A 27,824-nucleotide genomic window follows, 5' to 3' on the forward strand; every position below is an offset into this window, starting at 1 on the left:
TTTAAAATCAGATGCTGGCTTCAGTGAAGCAAACTCTCCTGCCTCTTGCAAGCATCGATCTTTGAGAAAGAAACCATTTCCTGTGGGGGTAGCTCTGGCCCTGACCGTCTCTGGCTCTCAGGTTGGCTCCCAAGAAGCCCCCACCTCCTTAGGGAGTGGCTTTAAGGGGGAAAAAAAGAAGAAGGTAATGAGGTTGTGTAGCATGCAGCCTGGTTCTGCCTGGCTGCTGGAGAAAGCCCAGAGACTTAGAGGCTGGACCCTCTCTTAACCACCACCCCTGGTTGGGTGGCCCCAACGCCTAGCCAAGACTCCATATAGCCTCAACTCTTCCCCCAAATGACGGGGCTGGGATCCTCCCCAGCTGACTCGAATCTCCAGCCACTCAGCAGGCGGTGGAGGGCCAAGCCCGTGGGCTCAATTAGGGACTGGCCCCTAGGGTCCTGCCGGGGAAGGGAATATACAACCCAGGAGGCAGGTCAGTCACCCGGGCCGTGGCATCTCCCTGGCTCCCACAGTCGATGTCCAAAGGTAGGGTACACCCTGTGTCCTACTCCCACCTTCATAGGACGGTACCAGAATCTGCTACCTCTACCCCGCCCTCTGCTCACGCACTACCCCCACTGTCTTGCCCATAAATCCCCAAAGCACAGGGTAGCACGATTCCTCCCGCTTCCCTGCGGGGCCTGAAGCTGGGCACTAAAGCAGTGCAGTCCCAAGCTTCCCCTGCAGAAGCCGCGCTCCCTACTCGGTTCGGGGGTAGAGGGGGCGCGAGAGAGCAAGTGGGAGGACGTCCCATCCTCCGCATCCTCCTCCCGGTCCCGGCGCGCAGGGTGGGAGCGCTGCGCCGCTCCGCGCTGCGCATCTCGGCCCGCTCGCCGCCTGCCCCCATGCCCTAGCTGGGCCACCTCCTCGGGCCGCCGGTGGAGGGCTACTGGGCGCTAACGTTACGCTGTTTCCGGTTTTCCAGCGGGCTCTGGTTTCCCCTCCCAAGGCGGCGGCGGCGGCGGCGGAGCGGCGGAGCCCCCCAAATGGCCTGGCCAGATGCGGCAGGTTTGCTGCTTAGCGCTGCCGCCGCCGCCGCCAGTGGAGAAGGCTCGGTGCAGCAGCTACAGCGACAGCAGCAGCGAGAGGAGCAGCAGCAGCAGCGGCAGCGGCAGCAGCGGCGAGAGCGGCAGGAGCAGCAGCAGCCACATCAACAGCAGCAGCATCTCTCGTCCCGCTGCGCCCCCAAAGCCGCGGCCGCCGCAACAGCCGCAGCTCCGCAGCCCCGCAGCCCGGAGAGCCGCCGCCCGCTCGCGACCCGCAGCCGCCGGAGGCATGAGGCGCGACCCGGCCCCCGGCTTCTCTATGCTGCTCTTCGGTGTGTCACTCGCCTGCTACTCGCCTAGCCTCAAGTCGGTGCAGGACCAGGCGTACAAGGCGCCCGTGGTGGTGGAGGGCAAGGTACAGGGGCTGGCCCCGGCCGGCGGCGGTTCCAGCTCCAACAGCACCCGAGAGCCGCCCGCCTCGGGTCGGGTGGCGCTGGTGAAGGTGCTGGACAAGTGGCCGCTCCGGAGCGGGGGACTGCAGCGCGAGCAGGTGATCAGCGTGGGCTCCTGTGCGCCGCTCGAAAGGAACCAGCGCTATATCTTTTTCCTGGAGCCCACGGAGCAGCCCTTGGTCTTTAAGACAGCCTTTGCCCCTCTCAACACCAACGGCAAAAACCTCAAGAAAGAGGTGGGCAAGATCCTGTGCACTGACTGCGGTGAGTTGCCCCCTCTCTCTGCTGGAGAAAGGGGGGAGGGGCGAGGTGGTGGAAGATGGGGGTGGGGCGGGAGGTATCTGCAGGTGCCCGGGCCTGGCAGCGCCCGGGGCCGCTGGTGAGGGGTGGGGGTTGGGGGGTGGCGGGAGAACTGGTGGTGGGGCTGCCCCTGAGCAGGGCTTTTGGAATGGTGGGTGACGGGGTTGGTATTGGGGAGAAAGAAGATTAGGCTCGAAGTGTGCCAGGGCTGGGGGGCGGGGGGACGCGCTGGCCTGTGCCAGCAGGGATCTGCGGCTGATGTATGGCATGTGGGGCTGGAAAGCTGCCATCATAGCCCAGTAGCGGCAGGAAAAACGGAGAGGTCCGCGTGTTGCTGGCCCGAAGCTCAGTGAGTCAGGAGTGACCCTCGGAGGCCTTGCCCGCTCTGCTCCCAAGGGCCTGCCTTGCCCAGGCTGGCAGGGTCTGCAGGAGCAGCTGGGCAGACTCCCAGGCTGTGAAGGCCTCCGCTTACAAGTTCTCCTAGGGAATGATGGCCCCCGCCCCCTCCTTCCTCTCCTGGGCTTCGGGCTCAGCTCATCCACACCGCTGGCTGGCGCAGGCAGAGTTGGACTTTTTCTGCTACTGTTTTCTGTCCCCCATGTGGTTCAGGGTTTTGTTTTGTTTTGTTTTCCTCCATCGTGATTGCTTGTCTTTGCTGAGCTGGTTGCATAGCCCTCTCTTAACCTCCAGTACTAGTGAGCAGACAGCTGTTTTGGCTGTTTCTGAGAGATCTTCCTAGGTCTGTTGCTTGTGATGACGGGTGAAATAGAGTAACTTCTCCTGAATGCTGGGAAGTTCAGCTCTGACATCTTACCGCGCAGGATGTGTTGACTGCATATCTCATCTTTATGATGTTGGGTGCTGCACAGGAAGGCAGGTGATGAGAAACAACACTGAAGTCTGTCGATATGTGCAGCTGGGAATGGAGTCTCCCATGTCAAAAGTCAAAGAAATGTCAGTTTAAGATCTTTTCCTCTTTGTCCCTGAATCCAGTAATTACTTCTCAGGAAGCTATTTCAAACCAAACTGTGGCTGGACTGGAGTGTTTGGTGTTAGCCTGTCTTGTGCTTATTCATATTGGGGTTTCATTTCGTCCCAATTGAAGCTGAATTTGATGTTTGCAGTGTGCGTCTGAGCTGTGCAGTCACTGAATTGTGATAGATACCCTGGTCTGTCATAGAAATTGGTATATTTACTAGTTTACCAACTGCTTCTGAGTAGTGTAAATAAGACTGAGTAGCAAAGAATGTGTAACAGCTCAGAGGAAGTTTTGCTGCCCTCATCTTTCTAGATCAATGCCTTTGACTTTTGGAAGCTTCTTTTCTACCGCATGTCCCCTGCCCCCTCCCTGCCCCTGTCCTTCAGAAGACAAATTTTAATTTGTGGTGGGACTATATCTAGGTATTATGTTAAACTGTGATCACTTTAATCAGAAGAATCTTGCAGTGTCTTAAGGAAGAAAGAAACTTTTGGTGATAACAACAGTTTCTGTCTCTGACATTGTTCTGAGGAATATTGTTGACTGCTCTTTAATGTTGGTTTTATGCTCTGAAACATTTTATGATAAGTTGAGACCAGTTAAGAATTTCTAATTTTTTATTCTGTTAAGTGATTTTTTTTTTCCCCCTGAGATTCCTTGGGGGAGCTGTGGAACTGTATTATGCAGCGAGAAATAGATAGTAAAAACATTTATTGAACCTTGTCCAAGGACAGCTTCTGTTTGGGTTTTCAGTGAGTTGCTCCTGAGTGAGCACTGTGTACATCACCACCTAATCCCCAGCTGGTGCACCAAGCCCCAGTGGTCATCATCCCCTGTCTTGCTCCTCTGTTCCCCCTTCTTCCTTCAGTTATACCTTGTTTGTTTTAGTGAGTGTTTAATAGCTTAATAGTTGAATGTGGAGATCATGAAAGACCTCAGGGTCAGAAATATAGTCCACTTTTAGGTTGCGATCATCTCGTAAACATAGCATGTGTAATGTAGTTCTCAGAAAGGTAAATTTAGGGCTGCAAGCACTGCTCATGAGAAGGCCCTCACATCACAGATTATCAAGGGGCAGGAACATGTATGGGAGTAAACATTTTAGAATACAAAAATTTTTGCTTTGAATTGGTGGTAAATAGATACTCATCAGGTTGGGGGGAGCTTTAGGTAAGGAGATTAGAAATTAAAGGACATTTTCTGGAGAAAACGTGTGGAACTGGTGATAATATGACAGAAGAGCATAAACTGCATTTTCTTATTTTCTACAATGTTTTTAAAGAAAACATGCACTAGTAATGGTATATTAAATAAGGAAGCAAATCCTTTTAACTAACCACAACACCTTCCTTGTGTTCAGCAGGAAATAACTAACAAATTCATTTTCTGTTTTCTATGTCTAAAGAAAACCCTCTGGGCCAAAGGGTCATTGGGAACATTTTCTCCTTGGAGCAGATCTGCCCATTGCAAAATAGGGAAACTGGCACCTGGAAACTGTCATCATGGCCATTATATTGAGCAACTGTGGTTGAATTGTTACTTTGTTTAGCCAGTTTCAGCTCTGAACTGTCTGGGTTCTGGGAGGTATGGTTCCTAGGGAGATCTTTCAGAAAGCTGTATTTTGGTGGGCCAGGATCTGGGGACAAGGTGCCCTATGGAGAGATGAAGGTCTTCGCAAGTGAGTAATTTTACCACAAGTATGAAATGTTGACTTGAAGCCTGTGAAATCCTCCTGGAATAGCAGTATTTGCCAGAGGCCTTTTTTATAGATCTAATGTGTATCATTCATCCCAAATTACTACCTCTGGTGGTAAAGAGTGGAGTAAAATCTTTGCATTTCTCAGAAGACTACATACAGGGATGTGTTTTCTGCACCTTCTGAGGGAAGGACAGGAAAAAGATTCGAAAAGGACTCTCAGGGTTTAGAAATTCTGTACAATGCTATGGAAGCATCCTGTTCTGCAAATAGTCCTGCATTTTTAATGATGGTTGCATATATTTTGGCTTAATCACACCCTTTCTTGTTGCTCTCCTATATGTATATGGCTTTTAAATTGTTTCATTATTAAATAGATGCAATAAATATAATTTTTTTTTAAAGAAAAATCATTCTTCCTTTGGGACTTTCTGAATTGGCCTTTTCTTCCAATATATAGTGTACTTTGTTGTTAAAGATAGAAAAGGTGTATTCCTAGGGATCTTTATGTTCTTTAGAATAGTTTAAATTAATGTGGCACTCAGATTCACATATTAGAGCAAGGTGGTCCACAACATTCAGTATAGCAAAAGCAACTGCATATTTTTAAAATGCTGTTTATTTAAAGAATCTTTTCTTCCCCAGCCAGCTGGAAACCCAGCTGTGCTGCAGCTAGAAGATGGGAAAGTGAAAGTAGATTAGAAACTGACCGGTCCTAGTAGTGAGGACAGGCTTGGTTATAGATTTAAGGGTAGAATTATCATTATAATGTCATTATTTCTTTCAGTGGCTGTGTTTCTCAGCCGATAGGGATTCTTGGGGCAGGAACCATATCTTATCTTTGAGGTCTTTCTCCTTTCCTGCCCTTCAATATTTGGTACTGCCCCTGGTTTACAGAGGGATTCTCATAAGTGTCTTTTGAATGGGTGAAGTCAAGTGAAGTTCAAAAAGCAGGCCTCCAGATTAATACTGAACCAGTCTTATTTCTCCTATCTGTGACACCAAGTCTGGTGCTGAAAAGCTGAGTTTGATGATAAGCCCATACCTGTCGCTATGGGAACCTTTTTCTCTTAAGGAGTTGTTATCAACTAGAGTACTTAACCACAATGTGCTTAATCATTATGCTGATTAGTGTTAATGGGATTTGTGGAGAATCTACATCTTGTTGGAGAAGACTCCCCCTTTTTTTAGAGGGCAGTTTATCACCTCCCCCAACTCCCATGTCTGAACAGAAATAACTATCAGCTTGAATTAACAAAAGATCTGGGAGCTAGAGGGGGTGGTATATTAACTAAGTAGGTGACTAACTTCTTCTTGGTCCCAGTGCTCTTAACTATCTTTTATTATCTGGGATATTTTAATTTCATTTTCTAATAGCAAACATGTCATTAACTTTTCTCTTATAAGATTTATATATAGTTTGAATATGTAAAACCTTCATATGGCTCAAAATTTAGAAAGCACACAAGAATATACAGCGAAAAGTTTCCTTCTTTTCCCCTGTCCTCAGCTACCCAGATCTTAGGCAATTATTACGTATCTTGAAATGTGTATTTCCCTAAAAGCAAAATATTTTTCAAAGTAATCTTGTATTTTTTCTTAACAGATGGAGAATGTTAATTTTTCCATTAAGTCAATGTTATGGTAAATTCTTCCCCAGTAGTATATATATAACTTTTTTTTAAACCTAATTCAAGATCTCAGCCAGTATCCTGCCTTACAAATATAACCCTAGGGTAAGGAATAAAAATGCCAACTTATTTTTCAGATACTTTGCCATTAAGAGGTTTTCCATGACAGTGCATTTTGTGAGTGAGTCTTAATTGAGATGCTCAAAGGAAGATGCAGAGGTTTATCACTGAGCTTTAGGGCAGCAGCTCTACTCACATAGCAGTTGCTGCTGTTTGCACTCTTGGTAGGTCATCTCACAATAGTGTCCGTGTGGGAAATCACATGATCCCATATATGGGAAGAGAAAACTCCACAGTGCCTGATTGCTTTAATTCTCATTTAGAAGCCAAAGACCCCAGTTGCTGAGAAAGAATTTGATTTTGACCATATTCGTGTAAAGCTGGTAGGAATCCACAGTGAATGGGCCACTCGAATACAATCTTGAAGTACGTTTAAGGTAGCTGACTTGAATGTAGTGTTAAATTTTCAGAGGATCAAAGAATTGCCATTTGGAAAAGTAGGGTTTAAAGCAAATACGCAAACCTAAACATTGGGTATTCTTAACCCTCTAAAGCCTGTTGGCTTAGTGGCACACGGCAGTTAGTGGCACAGAACACTGACTTGGAAAAGGAATGATGATCTCAGTATCAGTGAATTTTCCCCTGTGTAGTCTTTGACACTTGTTCTTGGAACTTTCTTTTCAGGATCTGAGGTGTTGTTAGTATAATTTACGCCAAAAGTAAAAGTAATTTCCCTCCACATTTTGAGTTTGGAAGGATGTGTGTGAAATGGGGATTTTTGTCTTACTTGTTTCCTGTGAATTAATCCTTCCCACTTACTTATTGGAATATGTACATTGAATTTCAAGAGATGATATAGGGAACTCTTTAGAAAATTGGGACAGTAAATGAATTGAACATTGGGCATTATGACAAGTTTGGAAAAATGACTGTCATGTGAAATTCAAGTAGACTCCTTTAAAAACAACAGTACACATGGATGATCTTGGTGAGCAGCGTTTCAAGCAAGCCTGTAGGAACTGAAGCAAGCCTGGAGGATGATTAAAAGGCTTTAGTATGACATGAAAGAGGATGTGCTGTACCCACATCAAGAGCTGGGAAGCTTTTGCCAGCCTGGGATCAGAAGACAGAGAGTCACACTGACTGAGAGCTTTTGGTGCTAATCAGCTGTGATGTTTTTGGTAATTATGAAATGAGGTTGAGTTAAGGAGCCTTCTTGCTCTGGCTAGTTGCTGCTGGCAGAATGTGGCATGCAAGCTCCATTCTACAGTAACATTCCCTTCCTGCTCTGTACATGCAGTGAGATCCAAACAGCCTCTCCAGGGACCTTCTCTGGGACAGAGCCTGTAGCTCTTGTCTGTGCCTCAGCTCAGAACCTGATTGTGCTGCTTGCCTCCTGGGGTGGGGCTGGGGGCAGTTAACATTCCATTTGCCCTTGCCGACGTTTCCAGAGTAGCAGAGACACAGGTATCCTAGAGAGTTTCCTTATTCCATTAGCACCACAAACCCCCAAGATGTGATGTTCAGGTTTCTTTTTATTCTCTCTTCTGAAACAGAGTCTCTAATGGTTCTCTTTTTTCTTTGTTTCCTGCCTTGTACTGAGGACTTTGGCTTCCCCACCTCTTTCCCTCACTCGTCTGTTTGTACAGATTGAGGATCTGTCTGTCCTCTAGGCTAGGATGTTTTACTTGGTCTTGATCTTGATGTTGGTCCAAACAGAAGCCAAGCTGAACTAACATTACTTAGGATTGAATGAGAGTAAGGTTACCACATGGCTAAATACCTGGTCCAGCCCATGGGAAAGTCAGGACATTATTAATTTGTGACAGTGATGCAATTTGGTATCCTAGAGGTTGTATTATTACTAAAAGAACTTCCTTTCATTTCCATCTTTCAAGTGTTTGCTTCAACAAGTATTGGAATGTATGCTCTGTGTAAAGAACTAGATACTTTAGGGGAGCTACATCAGACACAGTCCCTGTCACCAAGGAGCTTATAATCTAAAAGTACAAAGATGTAACAGTAATTCAATCTAGCATATGGTAAATGCCATAAGATATACCAATGTAGTGCTTTTGGAAGGAGGGCAAGAGTCATAAAAGAAAGATTTGGTTAGAAGATTAAAGTTTCTTTGATAAGTAGTTTGAGATGGGATTTTAAGAGTCAGATAGATGAGGTGGAGGTGGTTTATGGATAGAGATGAACTAATTGATTAAATCAATTCCTATAAGCAGAATAGCATTCTCAGTAGCAGAGGGGCATGTATGTAGTATACAAAATAACCAGGAAGAAAGGGACAAATGGGCACAGGATCTAGAGAGGTAAATTAGAATGATATTTCCACCCACCTTGAGTGCTAGACTGATGAGTTTATTTGTAATTATGGAAGTAGTACTTGAAGGCTTAGGTTAAAAGCAGCTCAATAATGTGTTGTAGTTTTCAGTAAATGAGTCTTTTACATATTTTTTCTTAGTACTTCACGTTTTCTGGATGCTTTTGTAAATGGCATTTTTGTTTAATTTTGTTTTCCACTTATTCATTTCTGCTGCTGCTGCTACTGCTGTTAAGTCACTTCAGTCATGTCTGACTCTGTGCGACCCCATAGATGGCAGCCCACCAGGCCCCGCCATCCCTGGGATTCTCCAGGCAAGAACACTGGAGTGGGTTGCCATTTCCTCCTCCAATGCGTGAAAGTGAAAAGTGAAAGTGAAGTCGCTCAGTCGTGTCTAACTCTTAGCGACCCCATGGACTGCAGCCTACCAGGCTTCTCTGTCCATGGGATTTTCCAGGCAAGAGTACTGGAGTGGGGTGCCATTGCCTTCTCCTATTCATTGCTAGCATATAGAAAAAAATTGTTTTTTTTTTAATTCATTGCTAGCATATAGAAAAACAATTTTTAAAATATTGACTTTGTATCCTGTGACCTTAATAAATTCACTTATTCACTTGAATAACCCTTTTAGGGGGGTAGAGTTACTAAGGATTTTTTTCTATGTACATGACTATATTGTCAGTGAATAAGAGACAGCTTTGCTTTTTCCTTTCTAATCTGTTTGCCTTTATTTCTTTTTCTTGCCTTATTCCACTGGCTGGAACTGCCAAGTATAATGTTGAATAAGTGTAATGAAAATGAACATCCTTGTCCTATTCTTTGGGGGAAAACATTTATAGACTTTCACTATTAAGGATGTTAGCTGAAGGTTTTTCTTCTTTTAAAAAGAAAAAGTCTGCTAACTATAGTGTAATGACTGAGAGTTTGTGCTGTACAGCCAAGTGAACCTGAGTTCAGAAACCATCTTGTACATTTTGTGACTAGGTGATGTTGGGCATATTACATTCTGTATCTCAGTTTTCTATAAATGGTGATAGTGATTGCTCGTAATAGTCTTGCTATGAGTATTAAATGAGATAATGCATGTAAAATAATTAATACAGCACTTGCTCAATAAGTGTTATCAACAAAATCTTCTTAACTTAGACCAACGTGAGCAACTAGTAAGTGAAAATACTAAGTTCTGGAGGACTGGAGGCAGACAAGGGGAGAAATTTTTAGTGACAACTGTATTATATCTGTGGTCTCATTGTAGGGAAGCCCATGAGACTCCAGGATATGAATGCTGGGCCTATGGAGGTCCCAAGTAGACTACAAATTTTAATGTGTCCATGGGTCTATGTAGTCAATTTTTTGAGAAGCCCATGGATAGAAACTGCTTTTCTCTGTTTCACCAATGGGAGGACTAAGACTCAGACTCCAAATTGACCCTTTCAAAATTTCATCATGCTTGTGGGGTCAACCAAGGGTTCACATTCAGGAGTCCCGCCAGGCTGCTCTTTTACTTTGACAGGTCTTATCTTAAATTGTATTGTTAGGAGGAGTTGCTGAAAGTCCCTGGAAAATGGCTGAAAGCGTCCTTTTTTCTTTCAAAGAAAGCAGGTTCCTGATTCATCCTGATTTGATTTGGGGGTTTCCAGAGTTGGGGATGGGTTTACACTGAATCATTCATACTCTTTCTTTCCTTGTTTCTACACTGGGCTGGGCTGGGTCTGGTGGCTGTCTTGGGTCAGAGAGGGTACAGGTGGTGGCATGTAAGAGGTGGCATTTGGGGAGCTTGTGGGGTTTAATTTTAATTAATTAATTGATGTGTGGCACCCATTGGAACCCATTGGAAGTATGAAGCTTTGCTTCTTAAATGTTTTAGAACAAAGACTCTGCATCCTCTAAATATCTGCTGGGTATTATTACCCCTCAGATCCTAGACTGGCCACACATTCTTGACCTCAAGAAGTATTGTTTTTTCTTATTCTTGGACTTTTAGTGTTTATGGCCTATATCACTTGTATGACACATGATTTAATGCCATGGACTGCTAATTATCTTGCTAGGGTCAGTGTCTTAGCTCCTTCTCCTGATTATAAGATCTTTGGGGCCTGAAACTTAAGATATGGTTTTGTAAATATTTGATTACTGGCCATTGCTAAGTAAGGGAGCAGTTAGACCTTTGCTTTAGATCACAAAGTAAGATCACTTTGTCCCAGATAGATTTTGAGATTCCTCAAATGTCAGCTCAGGCTAAGGGACTAGACTAACTATGGAAAACATCTTCAGACATTTGGATAAAAGGCAGAATTTTGCTGCTTTGTTATGTTTCAGGGTTTTGTTTTGTTTTTCCCTTGATAGTCTATAGTTTCTTCTTTTTCTTGTGAGTAATTCTGTTCTTGAGTTTTAGAACTATCTCTAGATGGTTTTCCTCATACATGTCAATATTTTTGCTTGTGTTTCATTCCTGTCTTTTAGTTCGTTTGCATTCTGCAAAATTCTTCAGTCTTACTTGCCATGTGAGCTTTTTGGATATTCCCTCTCCTGGTCTCTCACTGGAATGGCCAGTTGGATTCCGTTACTCTGGCTGGTTCATGCTTCAGGCTGAATACCTTAAAGAAGTAAGAGGCATCTTACTGAGGTAAACTGAGATCGCAAATTGGGAGTGGTTGTACCTCTTTGCCTTTAGGCAGCTTGGGGGCTTCCGGAGGCCAGTACAGGTTCTTGGATCATTCTTTTTTTCTGAAAGTGTATGGAGTAGAAGCCCAGTGTTTCTTCATATCTCTCTTTTAGTATGTTCATTCTTTCGCCATTTCCTTAAAACGAGGCATTTTCTGCCATATCTGCTTGGCTAAATTACTGGGTGGGGGTGGGAGGGTCCTCTCTAGAGCAAGTTCTTTTCCAGCTCAGGGCTCCTAAGGGCTCTCAGTCATCACTTTGTCGCAGGCTGTGGCCCTCAGCTTCCTCAAGTCAGAGTCCTTTTCACTAGTGCCTGTGGCCGTACACATAATCTCAGTATAGCTCCTCACCATATTGCTTAAGCCACTAATGAATTTCACAAGCACTACCCAGTTGATGGCTCTTCTCTGGAGTAATTTTATATGGCTTTAGAGAAGAGAGTTTATTTAGCAGTCAGGAAAGAACAGGTGGATTAAGTAGATGGTCTGCTGTGTCTGAATTCCTGTTTCTGAGTGAGAAATAAAGTAACAGCAGGGCCGCGTCCATTGCAGCTTTCCCAACAATGTCATTGGTTGATTGTATTTCAGAGAAAAATAATAATAATTTGAAAGAGAATAATGTTTTTAAAAGGAAGAATGGAGTCTCACACCATGACATGACTCATTTATTACAGAGTGAAACCAAGGATCACAAATGAAGAGTTTCTTTCAAAGGACACTGGGGCTTCCAAAGGCAGTCTGTCTGACTGCTCACTCATAAAGGGTTTCCTTTTCAGTCTGTTAGATGGGTTTCACTTCTGAGACCCTCTTACCTGGCACTCTATCCCCCCACCATATCCCATCTTGCTCCAGCCTTTCTACTTAGGCCTGTTGTCATACTTGCTATCTCATAAATGTAACAGCCATCCCTCAGCCAAGAAGCAGAGAAGTTTCCAGAAATTTCTAGTACAAAGTTCCCAGTCTTTCCTTGGACTTTATGTCTGATGGACCTAGTGGGAAAATAGGAACAAGGCAAGAGATAGGTACCTATGCAGGTAAAACTGTACCTAACAACTTGGGCTAAATTTCTATTAAGTCCAGTTCTTTTAGACAAAATATGGGGCTTTTCCAAGAAAAACTTCCCCCATATTTTTAGGTCTCATTTTCAAAAGAAAATGCTCTCTCCAAAAAGGCTAGTAGCGTTCACTGGCCTCTCAGTAACATTTAGATTAAATTGTCTTGGCCAAGTACTGACAATAAACCCTTTCAGATGGCACCGCTGGGGCTTGGCCCAAGTGATTCTGGTCAATACTGGGAAAATCCTAGGATATGGAGCCTCGTAAAGTACTTCGGACAGAGCAAGATTTAACCAGCTCTGAGAGACACTCCTTGCTGCTGGGAAAGAATGTAATTTGTAGGGTGAAGAGAGGCACATGGGTGGCCCTCAGATTGGGAGTTTGCCGTCTTTGTTTCTTAGTAGGTTTCCACTGTTCGTGGTTTGCACTCAGCTAACTGAGAGGGCATCTGGGAGCTGGAGCTGAGTCTGTTTCCCTTGGGATACTGTTTTCACCTTGGCCAGTTTTACCCCAGGTTCTACCTTTGCCCACACAGAAGATGGACTTTGTGCTTCTCTTTTGTGGTGTCACCGCCTCAGGGCCTCTGGTGAAGGGTCTGCACCAGGCCAGAGCTTGTTGTACAGAAGTAAGAATTAAAGCATTTGGTTTTACATTACTTCTGTGAAGGGATCACTTGTGCTGTATCTGGAAGAAAACATCAAGCTGATAAAGGTTCCCAATGGGTTTGGACTTTCCTGTTGATGGATCCACCTGCCAATGTAGGAGATGGGGTAAAATACCTGGGTTGGGAAGATCCCCTGGAGTAGGAAATGGCAACTCACTCTAGTTTCTTCCCTGGAAAATTCCGTGGATAGAGGAGCCTGGCAGGATACAGTCCATGGGGTCACAAAGAGTCAGACACAACTTAGTGACTTAGCACACATGCACACATGTCCAGTGGGTTTGATGGTCTTCACTGGGCCAAGGTCATGAACCATGTTTTTAAAGAAAGTATAAGAGTTTACTTTTCTCATCTCTTAAGTTAAATAACAGCCTCATAATTCCAGAGTAGGGGTGAGCATTGCCACTGACAGAGAAAGAGTAGAAAGGGCTAGTAGTGCTGCTGTCTACATGCGTGCATGCCCATTTGTGTCTGACTGTTCAACCATAAAGACTGAAGCTGGTTTGTGGATCCTGCTGTGGTTGCTCCAGTATTTTGGAAATATAATGTTTGGTTCTCTCCTCTCCTCCTTCCTTCTCAGATCCTTCCATCACTGACTCTTTTTCTTTTCAGAATTTTGTAAAGGTTATGTTTCCTAACAGATTGTCCTTGGTTCTCTTCTCAATTTACCTAATCCATTTTGAAATTTCAGCTCCGTATAGTGTAGTAGTTAAGGCCGAATGTTCTGGAGCCAACTGTGAAGAGTGAATCTTGTCTCTGTGACTTATTAGCTATATATGTGTGTGTGCTTAGTCACTCAATTGTGTCTGACTCTTTGTGACCCCATGGACTGTCGCCTATTAGCCCCGCCAGGCTCCTCTGTCCATGAAGATTCTCCAGCTAGAATACTGCAGTGGGTTGCCATGCCCTCTCCTCCAGGGGATCTTCCTAACCCAGGGATCGAACCCAGGTCTCCCGCATTGCAGGTGGATTCTTTACCATCTGACCTGCAAATAACCTTAGGCAAGTTGATTGACCATTTTGTGTCTCAGGTTCCTCAACTGTACAGTGGGGCTAATTGTAATACCTATCTCATAGTATTGTGATAAGGATTCAGTGAGTTACTTTTACTTTAAAGTTTGCTTTATGTAAAGTGCTTAGATTGGTGGCTGCTTAGATTGAAAACATTCAATCCAGACAAGCTACAATTACTATTATTGTCATGTTTATTGTTAGTTGAGAGAGAATGGCTTTGGATTCAGACTGATATTTTCTTAAAATCCTGACTCTTCCTTCCCAGCAATGTGAACTTGGAAAAAGTCCCTTAATTTTGCTGAGTTCCAGTTTCCAACTGCCTATGGCATGTTGTTTCAGTTATCCATTGCAGCATAACAAACCAACCTAAAATATAGTGGCTTCAAATAGCAATCTTTATTCATTATTGTTATTCATAGTTCTGGGAATTGACTGGGCTCAGCTAGGAAGTTCAGTGTCTTTCATGTATTTTTTGGTCAGATGGTAGCTGAGCAGTCAAACAGTAGGTGAGACTGGGTCATTTCCCATTTTCCTCTCTGACATGTCTAGCAACTGATGCTGGCTGGTTCTCATCTGGGAGCTTAGCTGGGAATGAAGGCTGGGGACCAACCTCGCCTGGGTTTCCTCACAACATAGTGGCAAGGTGCATAAGTGAGCATCCCACGAGATTGCCAGGCAAAAGCTGTATTGTCTTTTATGATCTAGCCTCAGAGGTGACTAGTATCACCTCTACCACATTCTGTTTCTTGGAAGAGAGTTTACCAAGGCTTGACCAGATACAAAGGGAGGAGAATTAGACTTTACCTCTTGATGGAAGGGTTGTCAAAGAATTTGTGGACATGTTTTGAAACCATTGCTGTCTGCCCTCTGGTCACAAATTATTTATATTCCTTGCACATGAAAAATATGCTCATCCTGGCCATTGCATTCACAGTCCATTGTAGTAGTATACTTACTTATTAAAACAAAACAAAACTCATCCTCACCGAGACCCTCCTCCCTCAAAAAGTCTCATCTGTATGGCATCAAGTTCAGGCTCAAGAGCCAGGGTCTCATCATCCAAATTAGATCCGGGTGCAGATGAGACTCCTTTCATGAGGTTCTTTGGGGACAGCAATTCTAATGCTGTTCCTCTTGACCTGAAGACTGTCAACTAAAGAGATAAATCATTTGCCCTCCAATACAATGGTGGTATAGACACAGGATAACTGCTACAGATGCCTCCTTTTAAAAACTAGTAATACTTGAATGTTTTTAAATGACTTTATTTTTTACTTAAAATTTTGAAATTTTAAGTAAATTAATCTATAAGAAAGTTACAAAAATATAAAGGATCCTCTTTCTTCAGCTTCCCCAAATTAGACAGCTATAAAATGATCAAAACCAGGAAATTAATCCTATTGATATAATGTTATTAATTCATTTCTAGATCTTGTTGAAAATTTGCCAGTTGTCTTATCAATGGCCTTTACTTGACACAGGATCCAGTCTAGGATCCCATATCACATTTAGTTGTTATATCTCCTTAGTCTTCTATCTGGGTAGATGTTCTCGTTTAGAAAGAGAAGAGCCAGCAGTCGTGGTCCATAGCAGTTCTGAAATCCAGCCTGGCACACAAGTAGGGCTCAGTCCTGTTGCCTGGGGATAAGTGTCCACTGCTCTTGGATTTACCCAATGGGCTCATGGTGTTGCCCTCTAATTATCCTTCCTTTTCCATAAAATGTAGTCTGTGTTTGCAGCTAAGCAGTTTTCTCAGTTCTGTATTCTTTTAGGTGGTATCTAGTCAAATGTGTCCACAAGAGGAGGAGACTTAGGAGAGGCACACAAAAGAACAAGTTTACTGTACTCATTGCTCCTAGAGATGGGGGTCCCTGCATGCCACACAGGGTCACAGGGGGAGTACCAAGTTTTGGTCAGGTGGCAGAAGACTGGAACGAGAGCAAAACATTAGGTTGAAATTTATTGGAGTTTCCTTGGAGAGTGGAAGTCAGGGCAGGGTGAATAGATTAGCATTGGCTAGTCTGAATGATTTTGGTGGGCTCTAAGTTATAGAGGTGGTCCCTGGTTTCCTGTACCTGGCCCTGGGATGATTAAAGGGCAGATGGAGGAGGCAGGGCTCTGGACTGGTTAGTTTACACATCAAAGGCATGCTCCTGGCTGAGTCCTTTGCTGTTTCTAAGAACTGGGTAGCCCTAGAAGGGGCAATCCCTCTCCAGCCAGACATGGTTTTTTAAGATGTCAAAACATCATAATACATAGAAAATTTGAACAGTACACTCAGCTTGATTCCTACTTGTAGATATTTTGGGGCCCAAAGGCTTTTCATTTTGCTCTGTTTGGTCCCTTTTAGTCTAAGCTGGTAGTGTTCCTATAGTATACTTCTTTTAAAAAATCTGTGGTTTGCTTATGAATCTTATCAAGGTTCCTTACATTAGACAAAAGCCATACCTACAAATCTTATCAAGAGAAGCTCTTCTCTACTGTGAGCTTCCTGTAGGCTGCTGCGGGACACTCTTCTTCAGGCTAAAGGAGTCACTGTTCTTTAATGGAAAGGGACTGGTCTCAGAAACAAGTCCCAGAGATTATTTGAGGCGTTGCCTTTGACCTTTCTGAGGTCTGAACAAAGGATACAATTCACATCTCAAATTAAGCTCAGTATAGTCTCCTTACTATATCCTGTTCTGTCTAGGACACTCCTGTCTTAGATAACAACAATCGGTCTACTTTTCCAAGTCATTAGAAACTGCAAACTTGGGACTTCCCTGGCGGTCCAGTGGTTAATACTTCACCTTTCAATGCAGAGGGTGTGGGTTTGGTCCCTGGTCAGGATGCTGACGTCCCATATGCACCCATAGCCACAAAACCAAAATATAAAACAGAAGCAATATTATAACATATTCAATAAGGACTTTAAAAATTGTCCTCGTAAAAAAAGTCTGAAAAAGAATCCGCAAAATCATCTTTGGTTCCTTTCCATCCTCTGTATATAATACACTGTCAAGTGGTGACAATTTTTACTATTGCAGGTATCTTCAATCTAATTCTTTTCATTCAGGAGGCTCTAGTTGGGTACTTAAATCTCACTTAGGCTGCCACAGTGGCTGCTAAATGGAATTTCCAATTTTCAGAATCTCTGCTCTCTTCCATCTATTGATGGAATTTGCTTTCTAAAACAAAGTAATTCTCACTGTCCGACCCAGAAATCTTCAATAGCTTTTTATTATCTATAGAATAAAGAGAAAACTCCTTCCACAATTAACCTCTACCTGCCATTAAGCCTTTAGCCCACTTTTCCACACTTACTCTTTGCTATAGCCAAAATGTACTATTTTGGAAATTTTGAACACCTCTTACACATTAAGAGGTGCTTTTGCACATTATGTTTTCTGGTGTGGTACGCTCTTCCTTTCCTTCTCTTGTCAGTTGCTAACCTCCTGCTTCTTCAAGGTTGAGCTCAGGTCTCATTTCTCCCCAGCACTTTTTCTGATCCCCTCAGTCCAAACGGACCATGGCATGTTTCCGCAGCAGTTCATGGACCACTCCTTCTGTGGTCGTAATGGTCTATCCTACTGCTTAGCGTAATTGGTTGGGGAAAGGGTATGTGTAAGTAGGGAAAGGGTATGTGTGTAAGGTCCTCTAGATGGTGAGCTTCTTGAGTACAATATGGAACTGTAGCAAAGGCTCTATCTCACTTAGTTTTTGGTGACTTATATAAGTTACTGACTAATAACTGCTTGGTGACTTAAGAGAATGGATCTTACCTTGGGATTAGAACTGGCAATTGGGAATAAACATCTGGTGCATGGAAGGAGATTGGTCTAGGTGTGTAATATGTTGGTAGAGGTATGAAGGTGGTAAACTGAGGCAGCCACTTCAGATGATAATGGGAGTCCTGGTTTAGTTACAAAGTGCTACATTGGATTTTTACACCATCATCGTTGCTGCTGTTTATAACAAAAAATACCAAATCTCTGATGTGTGGATTGGAGTCTGGGTTTTATTAACCTCTATGGGAAGTATCTTAGGAAGATTATCCAGGGATAGAAGAATTTGACTGTTTTGTGTATCACTGTTTCCTTATCACCTTCATGGTTCTTGGCATGCTATCAGATCAGATCAGCTGCTCAGTCGTGTCTGACTCTTTGCGACCCCATGAATCGCAGCATGCCAGGCCTCCCTGTCCATCACCAATTCTCGGAGTTCACCCAGACTCACATCCATCGAGTCAGTGATGCCATCCAGCCATCTCATCCTCCGTCGTCCCCTTCTCCTCCTGCCCCCAATCCCTCTCAGCATCAGAGTCTTTTCCAATGAGTCAACTCTTTGCATGAGGTGGCCAAAGTACTGGAGTTTCAGCTTTAGCATCATTCCTTCCAAAGAAATCCCAGGGCTGATCTCCTTCAAAACGGACTGGTTGGATCTCCTTGCAGTCCAAGGGACTCTCAAGAGTCTCCTCCAACACCACAGTTCAAAAGCATCAATTCTTCGGCGCTCAGCCTTCTTCACAGTCCAACTCTCACATCCATATATGACCACAGGAAAAACCATAGCCTTGACTAGACGGACCTTTGTTGGCAAAGTAATGTCTCTGCTTTTGAATATGCTATCTAGGTTGGTCATAACTTTCCTTCCAAGGAGTAAGCATCTTTTAATTTCATGGCTGCAGTCACCATCTGCAGTGATTTTGGAGCACCAAAAAATAAAGTCTGACACTGTTTCCACTGTTTCCCCATCTATTTCCCATGAAGTGATGGGACTGGATGCCATGATCTTTGTTTTCTGAATGTTGAGCTTTAAGCCAACTTTTTCACTCTCCTCTTTCACTTTCATCAAGAGGCTTTTGAGTTCTTCTTCACTTTCTGCCATAAGGGTGGTGTCATCTGCATATCTGAGGTTATTGATATTTCTCCCAGCAGTCTTGACTCCAGCTTGTGCTTCCTCCAGTCCAGCGTTTCTCATGATGTACTCTGCATATAAGTTAAATAAACAGGGTGACAATATACAGCCTTGACGAACTCCTTTTCCTGTTTGGAACCAGTCTGTTGTTCCATGTCCAGTTCTAACTGTTGCTTCCTGACCTGCATACAGATTTCTCAAGAGGCAGATCAGGTGGTCTGGTATTCCCATCTCTTTCAGAATTTTCCACAGTTTATTGTGATCCACACAGTCAAAGGCTTTGGCATAGTCAATAAAGCAGAAATAGATGTTTTTCTGGAACTCTCTTGCTTTTTCCATGATCCAGCAGATGTTGGCAATTTGATCTCTGGTTCCTCTGCCTTTTCTAAAACCAGCTTGCACATCAGGAAGTTCACGGTTCACATATTACTGAAGCCTGGCTTAGAGAATTTTGAGCATTACTTTACTAGTGTGTGAGATGAGTGCAATTGTGCAGTAGTTTGAGCATTCTTTGGCATTGCCTTTCTTTGGGATTGGAATGAAAACTGACCTTTTCCAGTCCTGTGGCCACTGCTGAGTTTTCCAAATTTGCTGGCATATTGAGTGCAGCACTTTCACAGCATCATCTTTCAGGATTTGGAATAGCTCCACTGGAATTCCATCACCTCCACTAGCTTTGTTCGTAGTGATGCTTTCTAAGGCCCACTTGACTTCACATTCCAGGATGTCTGGCTCTAGGTCGGTGATCACACCATCATGATTATCTGGGTCGTGAAGATCTTTTTTGTACAGTTCTTCTGTGTATTCTTGCCATCTCTTCTTAATATCTTCTGCTTCTGTTAGGTCCATACCCTTTCTGTCCTTTATCGAGCCATCTTTGCATGAAATGTTCCTTTGGTATCTCTGATTTTCTTGAAGAGATCTCTAGTCTTTCCCATTCTGTTGTTTCCCTCTATTTCTTTGCATTGATCACTGAAGAAGGCTTTCTTATCTCTTCTTGCTATTCTTTGGAACTCTGCATTCAGATGTTTATATCTTTCCTTTTCTCCTTTGCTTTTCACTTCTCTTCTTTTCACAGCTATTTGTAAGGCCTCCCCAGACAGCCATTTTGCTTTTTTGCATTTCTTTTTCATGGGAATGGTCTTGATCCCTGTCTCCTGTACAATGTCACGAACCTCATTCCATAGCTCATCAGGCACTCTATCAGATCTAGGCCCTTAAATCTATTTCTCATTTCCACTGTATAATCATAAGGATTTGATTTAGGTCATACCTGAATGGTCTAGTGGTTTTCCCTACTTTCTTCAATTTAAGTCTGAATTTTGCAATAAGGAGTTCATGGTCTGAGCCACAGTCAGCTCCTGGTCTTGTTTTTGCTGAATGTATAGAGCTTCTCCATCTTTGGCTGCAAAGAATATAATCCATCTGATTTCAGTGTTGACCATCTGGTGATGTCCATGTATAGAGTCTTCTCTTGTGTTGTTGGAAGAGGGTGTTTGTTATGACCAGTGCATTTTCTTGGCAAATGCCCTTAGTCTTTGCCCTGCTTCATTCTGTATTCCAAGGCCAAATTTGCCTGTTACTCCAGGTGTTTTTTGACTTCCTACTTTTGCATTCAAGTCCCCTATAATGAAAAGGACATCTTTTTTGGGTGTTAGTTCTAAAAGGTCTTGTAGGTCTTCATAGAACCGTTCAGCTTCAGCTTCTTCAGCATTACTGGTTGGGGCATAGACTTGGATTACTGTGATATTGAATGGTTTGCCTTGGAAATGAACAGAGCTCATTCTGTCGTTTTTGAGATTGCATCCAAGTACTGCATTTCATACTCTTTTGTTGACCATGATGGCCACTCCATTTCTTCTGAGGGATTCCTGCCCACAGTAGTAGATATAATGGTCATCTGAGTTAAATTCACCCATTCCAGTCCATTTCAGTTCGCTGATTCCTAGAATGTCGACATTCTCTCTTGCCATCTCTTGTTTGACCACTTCAAATTTGCCTTGATTCATGGACCTGACATTCCAGGTTCCTATGCAATATTGCTCTTTATAGCATCGGACCTTGCTTCTATCACCAGTCACATCCACAGCTGGGTATTCTTTTTGCTTTGGCTCCATCCCTTCATTCTTTCTGGAGTTATTTCTCCACTGATCTCCAGTAGCATATTGGGCACCTACTGACCTGGGGAGTTTCTCTTTCAGTATCCTATCATTTTGCCTTTTCATACTGTTCATGGGGTTCTCAAGGCAAGAATACTGAAGTGGTTTGCCATTCCCTTCTCCAGTGGACCACATTCTGTCAGATCTCTCCACCATGACCCGCCCGTCTTGGGTTGCCCCACGGGTATGGCTTAGTTTCATTGAGTTAGACAAGGCTGTGGTCCTAGTGTGATTAGATTGACTAGTTTTCTGTGGCATGCTATAGGAGCTCAATAAATATGAATTGAGGGGGAAATAAGTGAAGAAATGCTTTCTACTCCTATGTGATTTTAGGTACCTACATGTGCTATACCTAAGGAGCATGGCCAGGAGAGCTGGTTCAAAATTAGCTCAAGTTAAGAGAAGGCAAGTCATTTATCCAGGGTCCTCTTTGTACCCAGAGCTTTCTGCTTTGCCACAGAAGAGTAGGAACTATTAGGATTTTAGGATGTAGACAGGATGACTAGGGACAAGTGGGGGGCAGAATTGCAATCTGAATCAAGCAGTCAAAAGTGACAGGAGCTGCTTTTAGGTGGCCAGGAGGAGAATCTGGGCGGTGTCCCTAGTTAAGGAAGAGGAGACTATTCAGGCTTTGTCAGGTGTTTTTGTTGTTTTGTTTTCAAATGATGAGCATCCTTCCTTGAAATCAGCCTCCCAGTTCAGTCTCAGCCCACAGCTTTCTGTATGACCTTGTGCAGGCTGTTCTTATACCCTGGGCTTTGTTTTAAGCTGACAAATGAGGCTTTCTTCTTCAGCTGTGAGAAGTGGGGTGGAGAGAGTGTTGTTTCAAGCCAACTGGGTAAGTCATGCCCTCAAAATAGAGCCTGTCTTGGTTTATAGTTTCACTTTGAAAATTCTAGCAAATCCTGGGCTGAGGGACCGTATGGATGCCTGGAGTGCGAAATTGCTTTCTTAAAGCTGGACTTGCCCTATATTCCATTCTGAGTATCAAATGCAAACAGCCTCCCCAAGTCTATGATTGTGATAATTAGATGGGAGGGGTTAGGGCAATTTAGGAAGATGATGAGGCCTGACCTCTTCCTGCCTTTGAAATCCACATAGGAGGGAGAATGGGAAAAATGATGAATAGTTGATCAAAAAATGGGGAGTGTCCCTCCTAAATTAAGACAGCTGGCTCAGGGATGAAATTGTCTTACTCTGTTAATGGCCCTCAGGACCACATGCTAGGAAAACAGAAATTAAATGACAACTTTGGGCCACTCTCTCTAGACAGTGGGAGCAGGGCCACATCTTCTGTCTGCCCTTGGCCACCTGTGGATTTCTCTTGGGGAGTCGCAAGAGTCTTGAGAGAGGGGGGTTGTTGGGCTCAGCTTGCAGGATTCCAGGCCAGGAGTCTCAGGAATGCGAGTTTTGCATCTTCTCGAGCTTTGATTGCCCTGGACACTCTGTGCTTTCCTGTTTGTGGCGGGGCTGGCTCAAGGCGACCTCCCTCCTTGCCATAGATCAGAGAGCTAGCCTGCTTGGTCTCTTCATATCCCCGAGAAACCGATTTTGCTACAGGGCTGGGTGAACCATATGGCAGCCTAGATTACAGTGATTGTTGGCGTTTGTCAACAGAGAGAGCAGGCTTTTTGGCTATAGCAAATTCCCCAGGTAGGGTTGCCCACACCATCTGTGAACATAGCATATAGGATCAGCTGGATGGGTAAGCGGTCCCATTCTTTCCCTTTCCCTGCCTCCCAAAGAAAGGGAGAGGCAAGTTCATCATCAAATGTTGGCTAATAGATCTGTATTTTTAGCTCTCCATTGTTCTTTTCTTTGAAGGATGCCGGGGAATGTCTATTAGTCATGTATCTTGTTCTGGAGAGGTTTACAGTCTAGTTGGGAAATATCAGATTTACATGAATCAATAACAAGTGATGTAAAGCAAAAGGTATATAATAATTACAAAAGGGAAAATAGATTGTAGAATTCAAAGATGATTCAATCAGATCTATGAGGGCTGAAATTTTCTAGGATAGTGTTGGATCTAAAGGTTATTTTTTTTTAATCAGCATTTTATTTTATTTATTTTTGGCCACTAGGTCTTCCTCACTTTGTGCAGGCTTTCTTTAGTTGTCGTGAGTGGGGGGCTGCTCTTCGTTGTGGTACCCAGGCTTCTCATTGCGGTGACTTCTCTTGTTGCAGAGCACAGGCTCTAGGCGTAGGCTTCAGTAGTTGCTGCACGTGAGATCAGTATTTGTGGTGCTCAGGCTTAGTTGTTCCATGGCATGTGGAATCTTCCCAGACCAGGAATCAAACCCATGTCCCCTGCATTGGCAAGCAGACTCTTATCCACTGTACCATCAGGGAAGTACAGGGTTAAAGGTTAGTTTTGAAGAATGAATAGGTTTGGGGGATTTAGGAGGATAAGGGAAAAGCTTCTAGGCCAAAAGAACAATATGAGCAGAGGCAGAGACAAGCAAGAAGTCTTTCCAGAACCATGAGGAGATTAATGTGGGGTAGAGACATAGGAGAGATAAGATTAGGGCAGGACTGGATTAAGGAGGGTCTCCAGAGACTGGCTGAGGAGTCTGGACTTGGGTCTGGAGGTGATATGGCGCCATTGTAGGTACTGGTGCAGAGATATGATATGAAGAGAGGAATGTTTGCAAATACTTTGTCTACACAATTCAGAGTGGACTGGATCTGGGGAGAGACAGATGCTTGAGAGATCAAGGAGAGAATTATAGTCTTTGAAGCAGGGAACCTGGGAGAAGAGGCAGGTAAATTATCCTGTTTCCTCCCAGACTCTGTGAGATGTGGTGAGGGACTGGGTAGCAGGCATAAAAGGGGTCAAGGTTTAATCTTGGAAAGCTGGGGAAAATCATAGTGCCATTAGCAAAAATGGAGAACTTGTGAGGAAAAGTAATTTTATGGAGGAAAATGAGTCTGGTAGTGATTTTATTTACTTAATGAACACTTATTTGACACTTATGATGTACTTGGCACTGTGCTAACCATTTTATAAATGTTAACTCATTTAGTTCTCATAATAACAGTATGAAATAAATACTGTTATTATCCTCTTTATTACAAAGGGGAAAACGCAAGCATAAAGAGAGCTGAACTAACTTGCCCAAGGTCATGAAGCTATAAATAAATGGCAGAGCCAGAATTTTGAGTCCAGACCATTATTCTAGGCTTCCTCCAGTTTATGGGACACCCAACTAGAAAATACAATAGACAATAGAAAGCCAAACATTTATTGGGTGCTTTCTTAGTGCAGAAGTCTTTGCAGGAAAAGTAAAAATGAGTGTGACATGGATATACCATCAGAGAGCTTGTAAAGTTCTAGTGAGGGAATGGCAGATGGTCAAATTGTTGTTAAGAATACTAGATTCTGTGCTACAGGAGAGGGCAGCACATAAATAATAGGGAAGATAAATACATGTATCATAAATCCACATTTATTAGAGACACGTCTGGTTAGAGACATGAGAAAAGGAGAAGGAGCTTGGGAGATGGGTTGGACTTTGGTTGTTGGTGGTAGGGGAAGGAAGGTTGTTCCTGGTACAGACAAAAGCTTGGATAAAGTTTTGGAAGAAAGAAAATTCAAAACATCTTTTGGGATCAGCACATAGCATAGGATGTAGCTCAGTAATTGTTTGATCTGAACTAGGATGGGAAGTGGTTCGTTAGGTTGCAACATAAAGCATGAGTTGGAGAAATAGTACCAGAGAAGGCTGACATTTCCTTGGTGGAGGTCTGGGGAGGATCAGACTGGAGACATTGAATCCCAGGTCCATGGCTGAGGGGTGCATAGCTGATGCTGGAAGAGTAGAGGACTCTTGGATGGAAGGCTGTAGGAAGGAAGGGCTGGAGGGCTGAGGAGAGAGCCCGTTTGTTTTATGTATACATACATCTAGGCTATTCTTACTTGGGGATCAACCTAAATATTTCCTAAAATAAGGCCTGTTGGCTTGTGGGCTGTGGTCGTTCCTCTCCTAGATGGGGAGACCATTCTGACTTTGCTCAAGGGTCTCCCAGCCCCATGCCCCTCTGCTACCATACCCTGGGCAGGGGTAAATAAAGTTCTTATGGTCTTTGTTCCCTAAGTAGATAAAGACAGTAGTCCTGGGACCCTTCTGCCTGGACTAAAGGAGAAATTGACAAGACACGAGACCACACTCCTGTTATGGATGCAGAGATGATTATCTCAGGGAATCCCTGTGTGACGGGATACCTGAGTGGTGGAGATTGCTCTCTTAGATCAAGACATCATAGATGGTGACCCCCAGTGGAGAGTCAAAGCATGGTCCATTCTAGTATTCCATACCCCTTAGGCCTTTAAATTTTTTTTAAATGTATTTTTGACTGCACTGGGTCTTCACTGCTTTGTGCAGGCTTTCTCTAGTTGAGGTGAACAGGGACTACTCTTTGTTGTGGTGCTCAGACTTCTCATTGAGGTGACTTTTCGTTGCAAAGCATGGGTTCTAGGCATGTGGGCTCAGTAGTTGCAGCTCGCAGGCTGTAGAGCCCGGTAGTTCTGGCACATGGCCTTAGTTGCTCTGCAGCATATGGGATCTTCCTGTAACAGGAATTGAACCGGTGTCCCCTGCATTGCAAGATGGATTCTTAACCACTGGACCACCAGAGAAGCCCCCTCTTAGGCCTTTAAGCATCATTCTTAGGACAAGTGTTGAGTAGAGATGGAACTTAAAAGTACAGAGGTCAGATATTAACTCTTTGACTTTTTCAGTGGACATGCAGGAATGGTCCTAACCTCAGACTGTGTCTCATAACACAGAGCACAGTCCTAGGAGAGAGATGTCGCTTTAAACTTCAGTTTGCCACTTACTAGATCTGTGACCTTAGGACAACTGAACTTTGGGCATCTGTTTTATTTTTAACTGAAAAAGAAGGTTAGTGATATTTGCTTTTCTTTCCTAGCAGGGATATTGTGAGGCTTACAGGAAATAACGTCTGTGAAAGTGCTTTGAGGTTGCAAGGTGCCGTATCAGAGTGTGCTGTTATTATTACAATGACTAACCAGTTTGCTAACTCTTAAAGATTAATGCTCTGGGAGAGCCTTTTGCATAACCTCTTCATGGTCCCTCTGCCAAGGACTTACAGGGCAAGGCCACAGAGTGGGAATATGATTCGCAACATAGACTATTTCCTCCGGCAGGTATATCCTGTTTCATTGGCTCTCTGATGCACTTCCCCCGACTCCATACATTAACACCTCTGAAATTTGGCCATGCCTTACAACTGACAGCATAGTAGATGTGATGAAACCAGCTAATTCTTTTCTGGGAACTAGGTGGACCACTTACACAAATTTTTTTCTACATGAAACACTATTTTCTCTCAACCTTTACTAGAGAAGATCTTGCTAAAATACATTGGGACATTTTGCTGTCTCAGTAATTATAGAATGCTTCTGTCCTTGAATATCTTGTCATGTGTCATCATCTTTTCTCATTGCACAGATCTCTGCAAGCAAAAGTTTGGTTTGAATATATATGTCCTGATCTTAGGACCTATCCTGCCTGTTGATTAAAGAAAAAATCTCTAGTGACAATTTTGTTGTCATTTTCTGCTTCTACCTAGAAGTGGAAGGTGAGATGTGTTTTGGTTCATGGATACTTTATATTACCCTGGATTTGACTGTCTTGGACCCTGGGGTGTTAGAAGGTGGGAAGCTGGGTCTCCTATCCCTGTCTTGTAAACCTCTAACATAAACCCTCTAAGTGACAGGACTACCAATATACTGTCTGTAAAGGTTCTATTTAGAATAAATTCTATTCTTGTTTTCTTTCACCTTTTGAAAGCTCTTTGGACACAATTGCAAATTCTGAGCTTCTTTATTAATACCAGTTCTTACTTCAATATCTTCTTGAGCATCTGAGTGTGGACTTTCCACCCTTTTTTTTCTTGGCTACCGTGGTGCAGCATGTGGGATCTTAGTTCCCCAACCAGGGATCAAACCTGCTCCCCCTGCAGTGGAAGCTTGAGTCTTAACCACTGGACCACCAGGGAAGTTCCTGGACTTTCCATCTTTTAAGTTGAATGGCAAAGAGCCTTCTGAGCCACTTCCCCCACCCCCAACCCCCCTCAGCCTTGTCCTCTGCTGTAGGTTCAGGGAATGTAGACTGAGAATGTGTGGTTATGAATGTAAATCCTCAGGTAAAGAGGGGTAAGGAAGAGGCATTAACATTTTCCAAGCAGATATGACTTCATCTGACTCTCACAACAACCTACAAAAGTGGACTTTCCCTTCCCTACGCTACAGCTAGGAATGAAACACTAGCTGAGGTGTGTTCCAAGCTGGCCGCACTGGGTTCTAAGTGATGATGCTCGTCTGAACCATGCTTTCTAGGCAGAGTCAGTTTGGAAACAAAGAGGAACGATAAGGGGATTACTTACTTTTACTGATTACCTGGGCATTTCTTCCTGGCTGATGAGGAGACTCAAGACATCACTGGATGGAGGTCTTTGAAGAATTCTGTGTTTTTTTTTTTTCCCCTGCCCAAACTTGGGGCTTCCCTAATAGCTCAGTTGGTAAAGAATCTGCCTGCAATGCAGGAGACCCCAGTTCGATTCCTGGATTGGGAAGATCCGCTGGAGAAGGGATAGGCTACCCACTCCAGTATTCTTGGGCTTCCCTTGTGGCTCAGCTAGTGAAGAATCCACCTGCAATGCAGGAGACCTGGGTTTGATCCCTGGGTTGGGAAAAGGGCTTCGTAGGTAGCACAGTGGTAAAGAATCCACCTGCCAATGCAGGAAAGTCAGGTTTGATCCTTGGGTTGGGAAGATCCCCCGAAGAAGGAAATGGCAACCCACTCCAGTGTTCTTGCCTGGAAAATTCCACGGACAGAAGAGCCTGGCAGGCTACAGTCCGTGGAGTCATGAA

General features: G+C 43.8%; 1 protein-coding gene across 3 annotated transcripts in view; it reads left to right on the forward strand.

Moving 5' to 3' along the window:
• The first annotated feature begins 1,041 nt into the window (after nucleotides 1-1,041).
• The window catches only part of NRG2 (neuregulin 2), a 194,809-nt gene continuing 168,026 nt past the window's right edge, over nucleotides 1,042-27,824 (forward strand). For all 3 annotated transcript variants that reach the window (XM_027546291.1, XM_027546292.1, XM_027546293.1), the window contains exon 1: nucleotides 1,042-1,744. In XM_027546291.1, the coding sequence (XP_027402092.1) occupies nucleotides 1,042-1,744 (703 nt within the window). The remainder of the gene's footprint in view (nucleotides 1,745-27,824) is intronic.

This window comes from Bos indicus x Bos taurus, chromosome 7, assembly GCF_003369695.1.
Source record: "Bos indicus x Bos taurus breed Angus x Brahman F1 hybrid chromosome 7, Bos_hybrid_MaternalHap_v2.0, whole genome shotgun sequence".
Taxonomy (NCBI): Eukaryota; Metazoa; Chordata; class Mammalia; order Artiodactyla; family Bovidae; genus Bos; species Bos indicus x Bos taurus.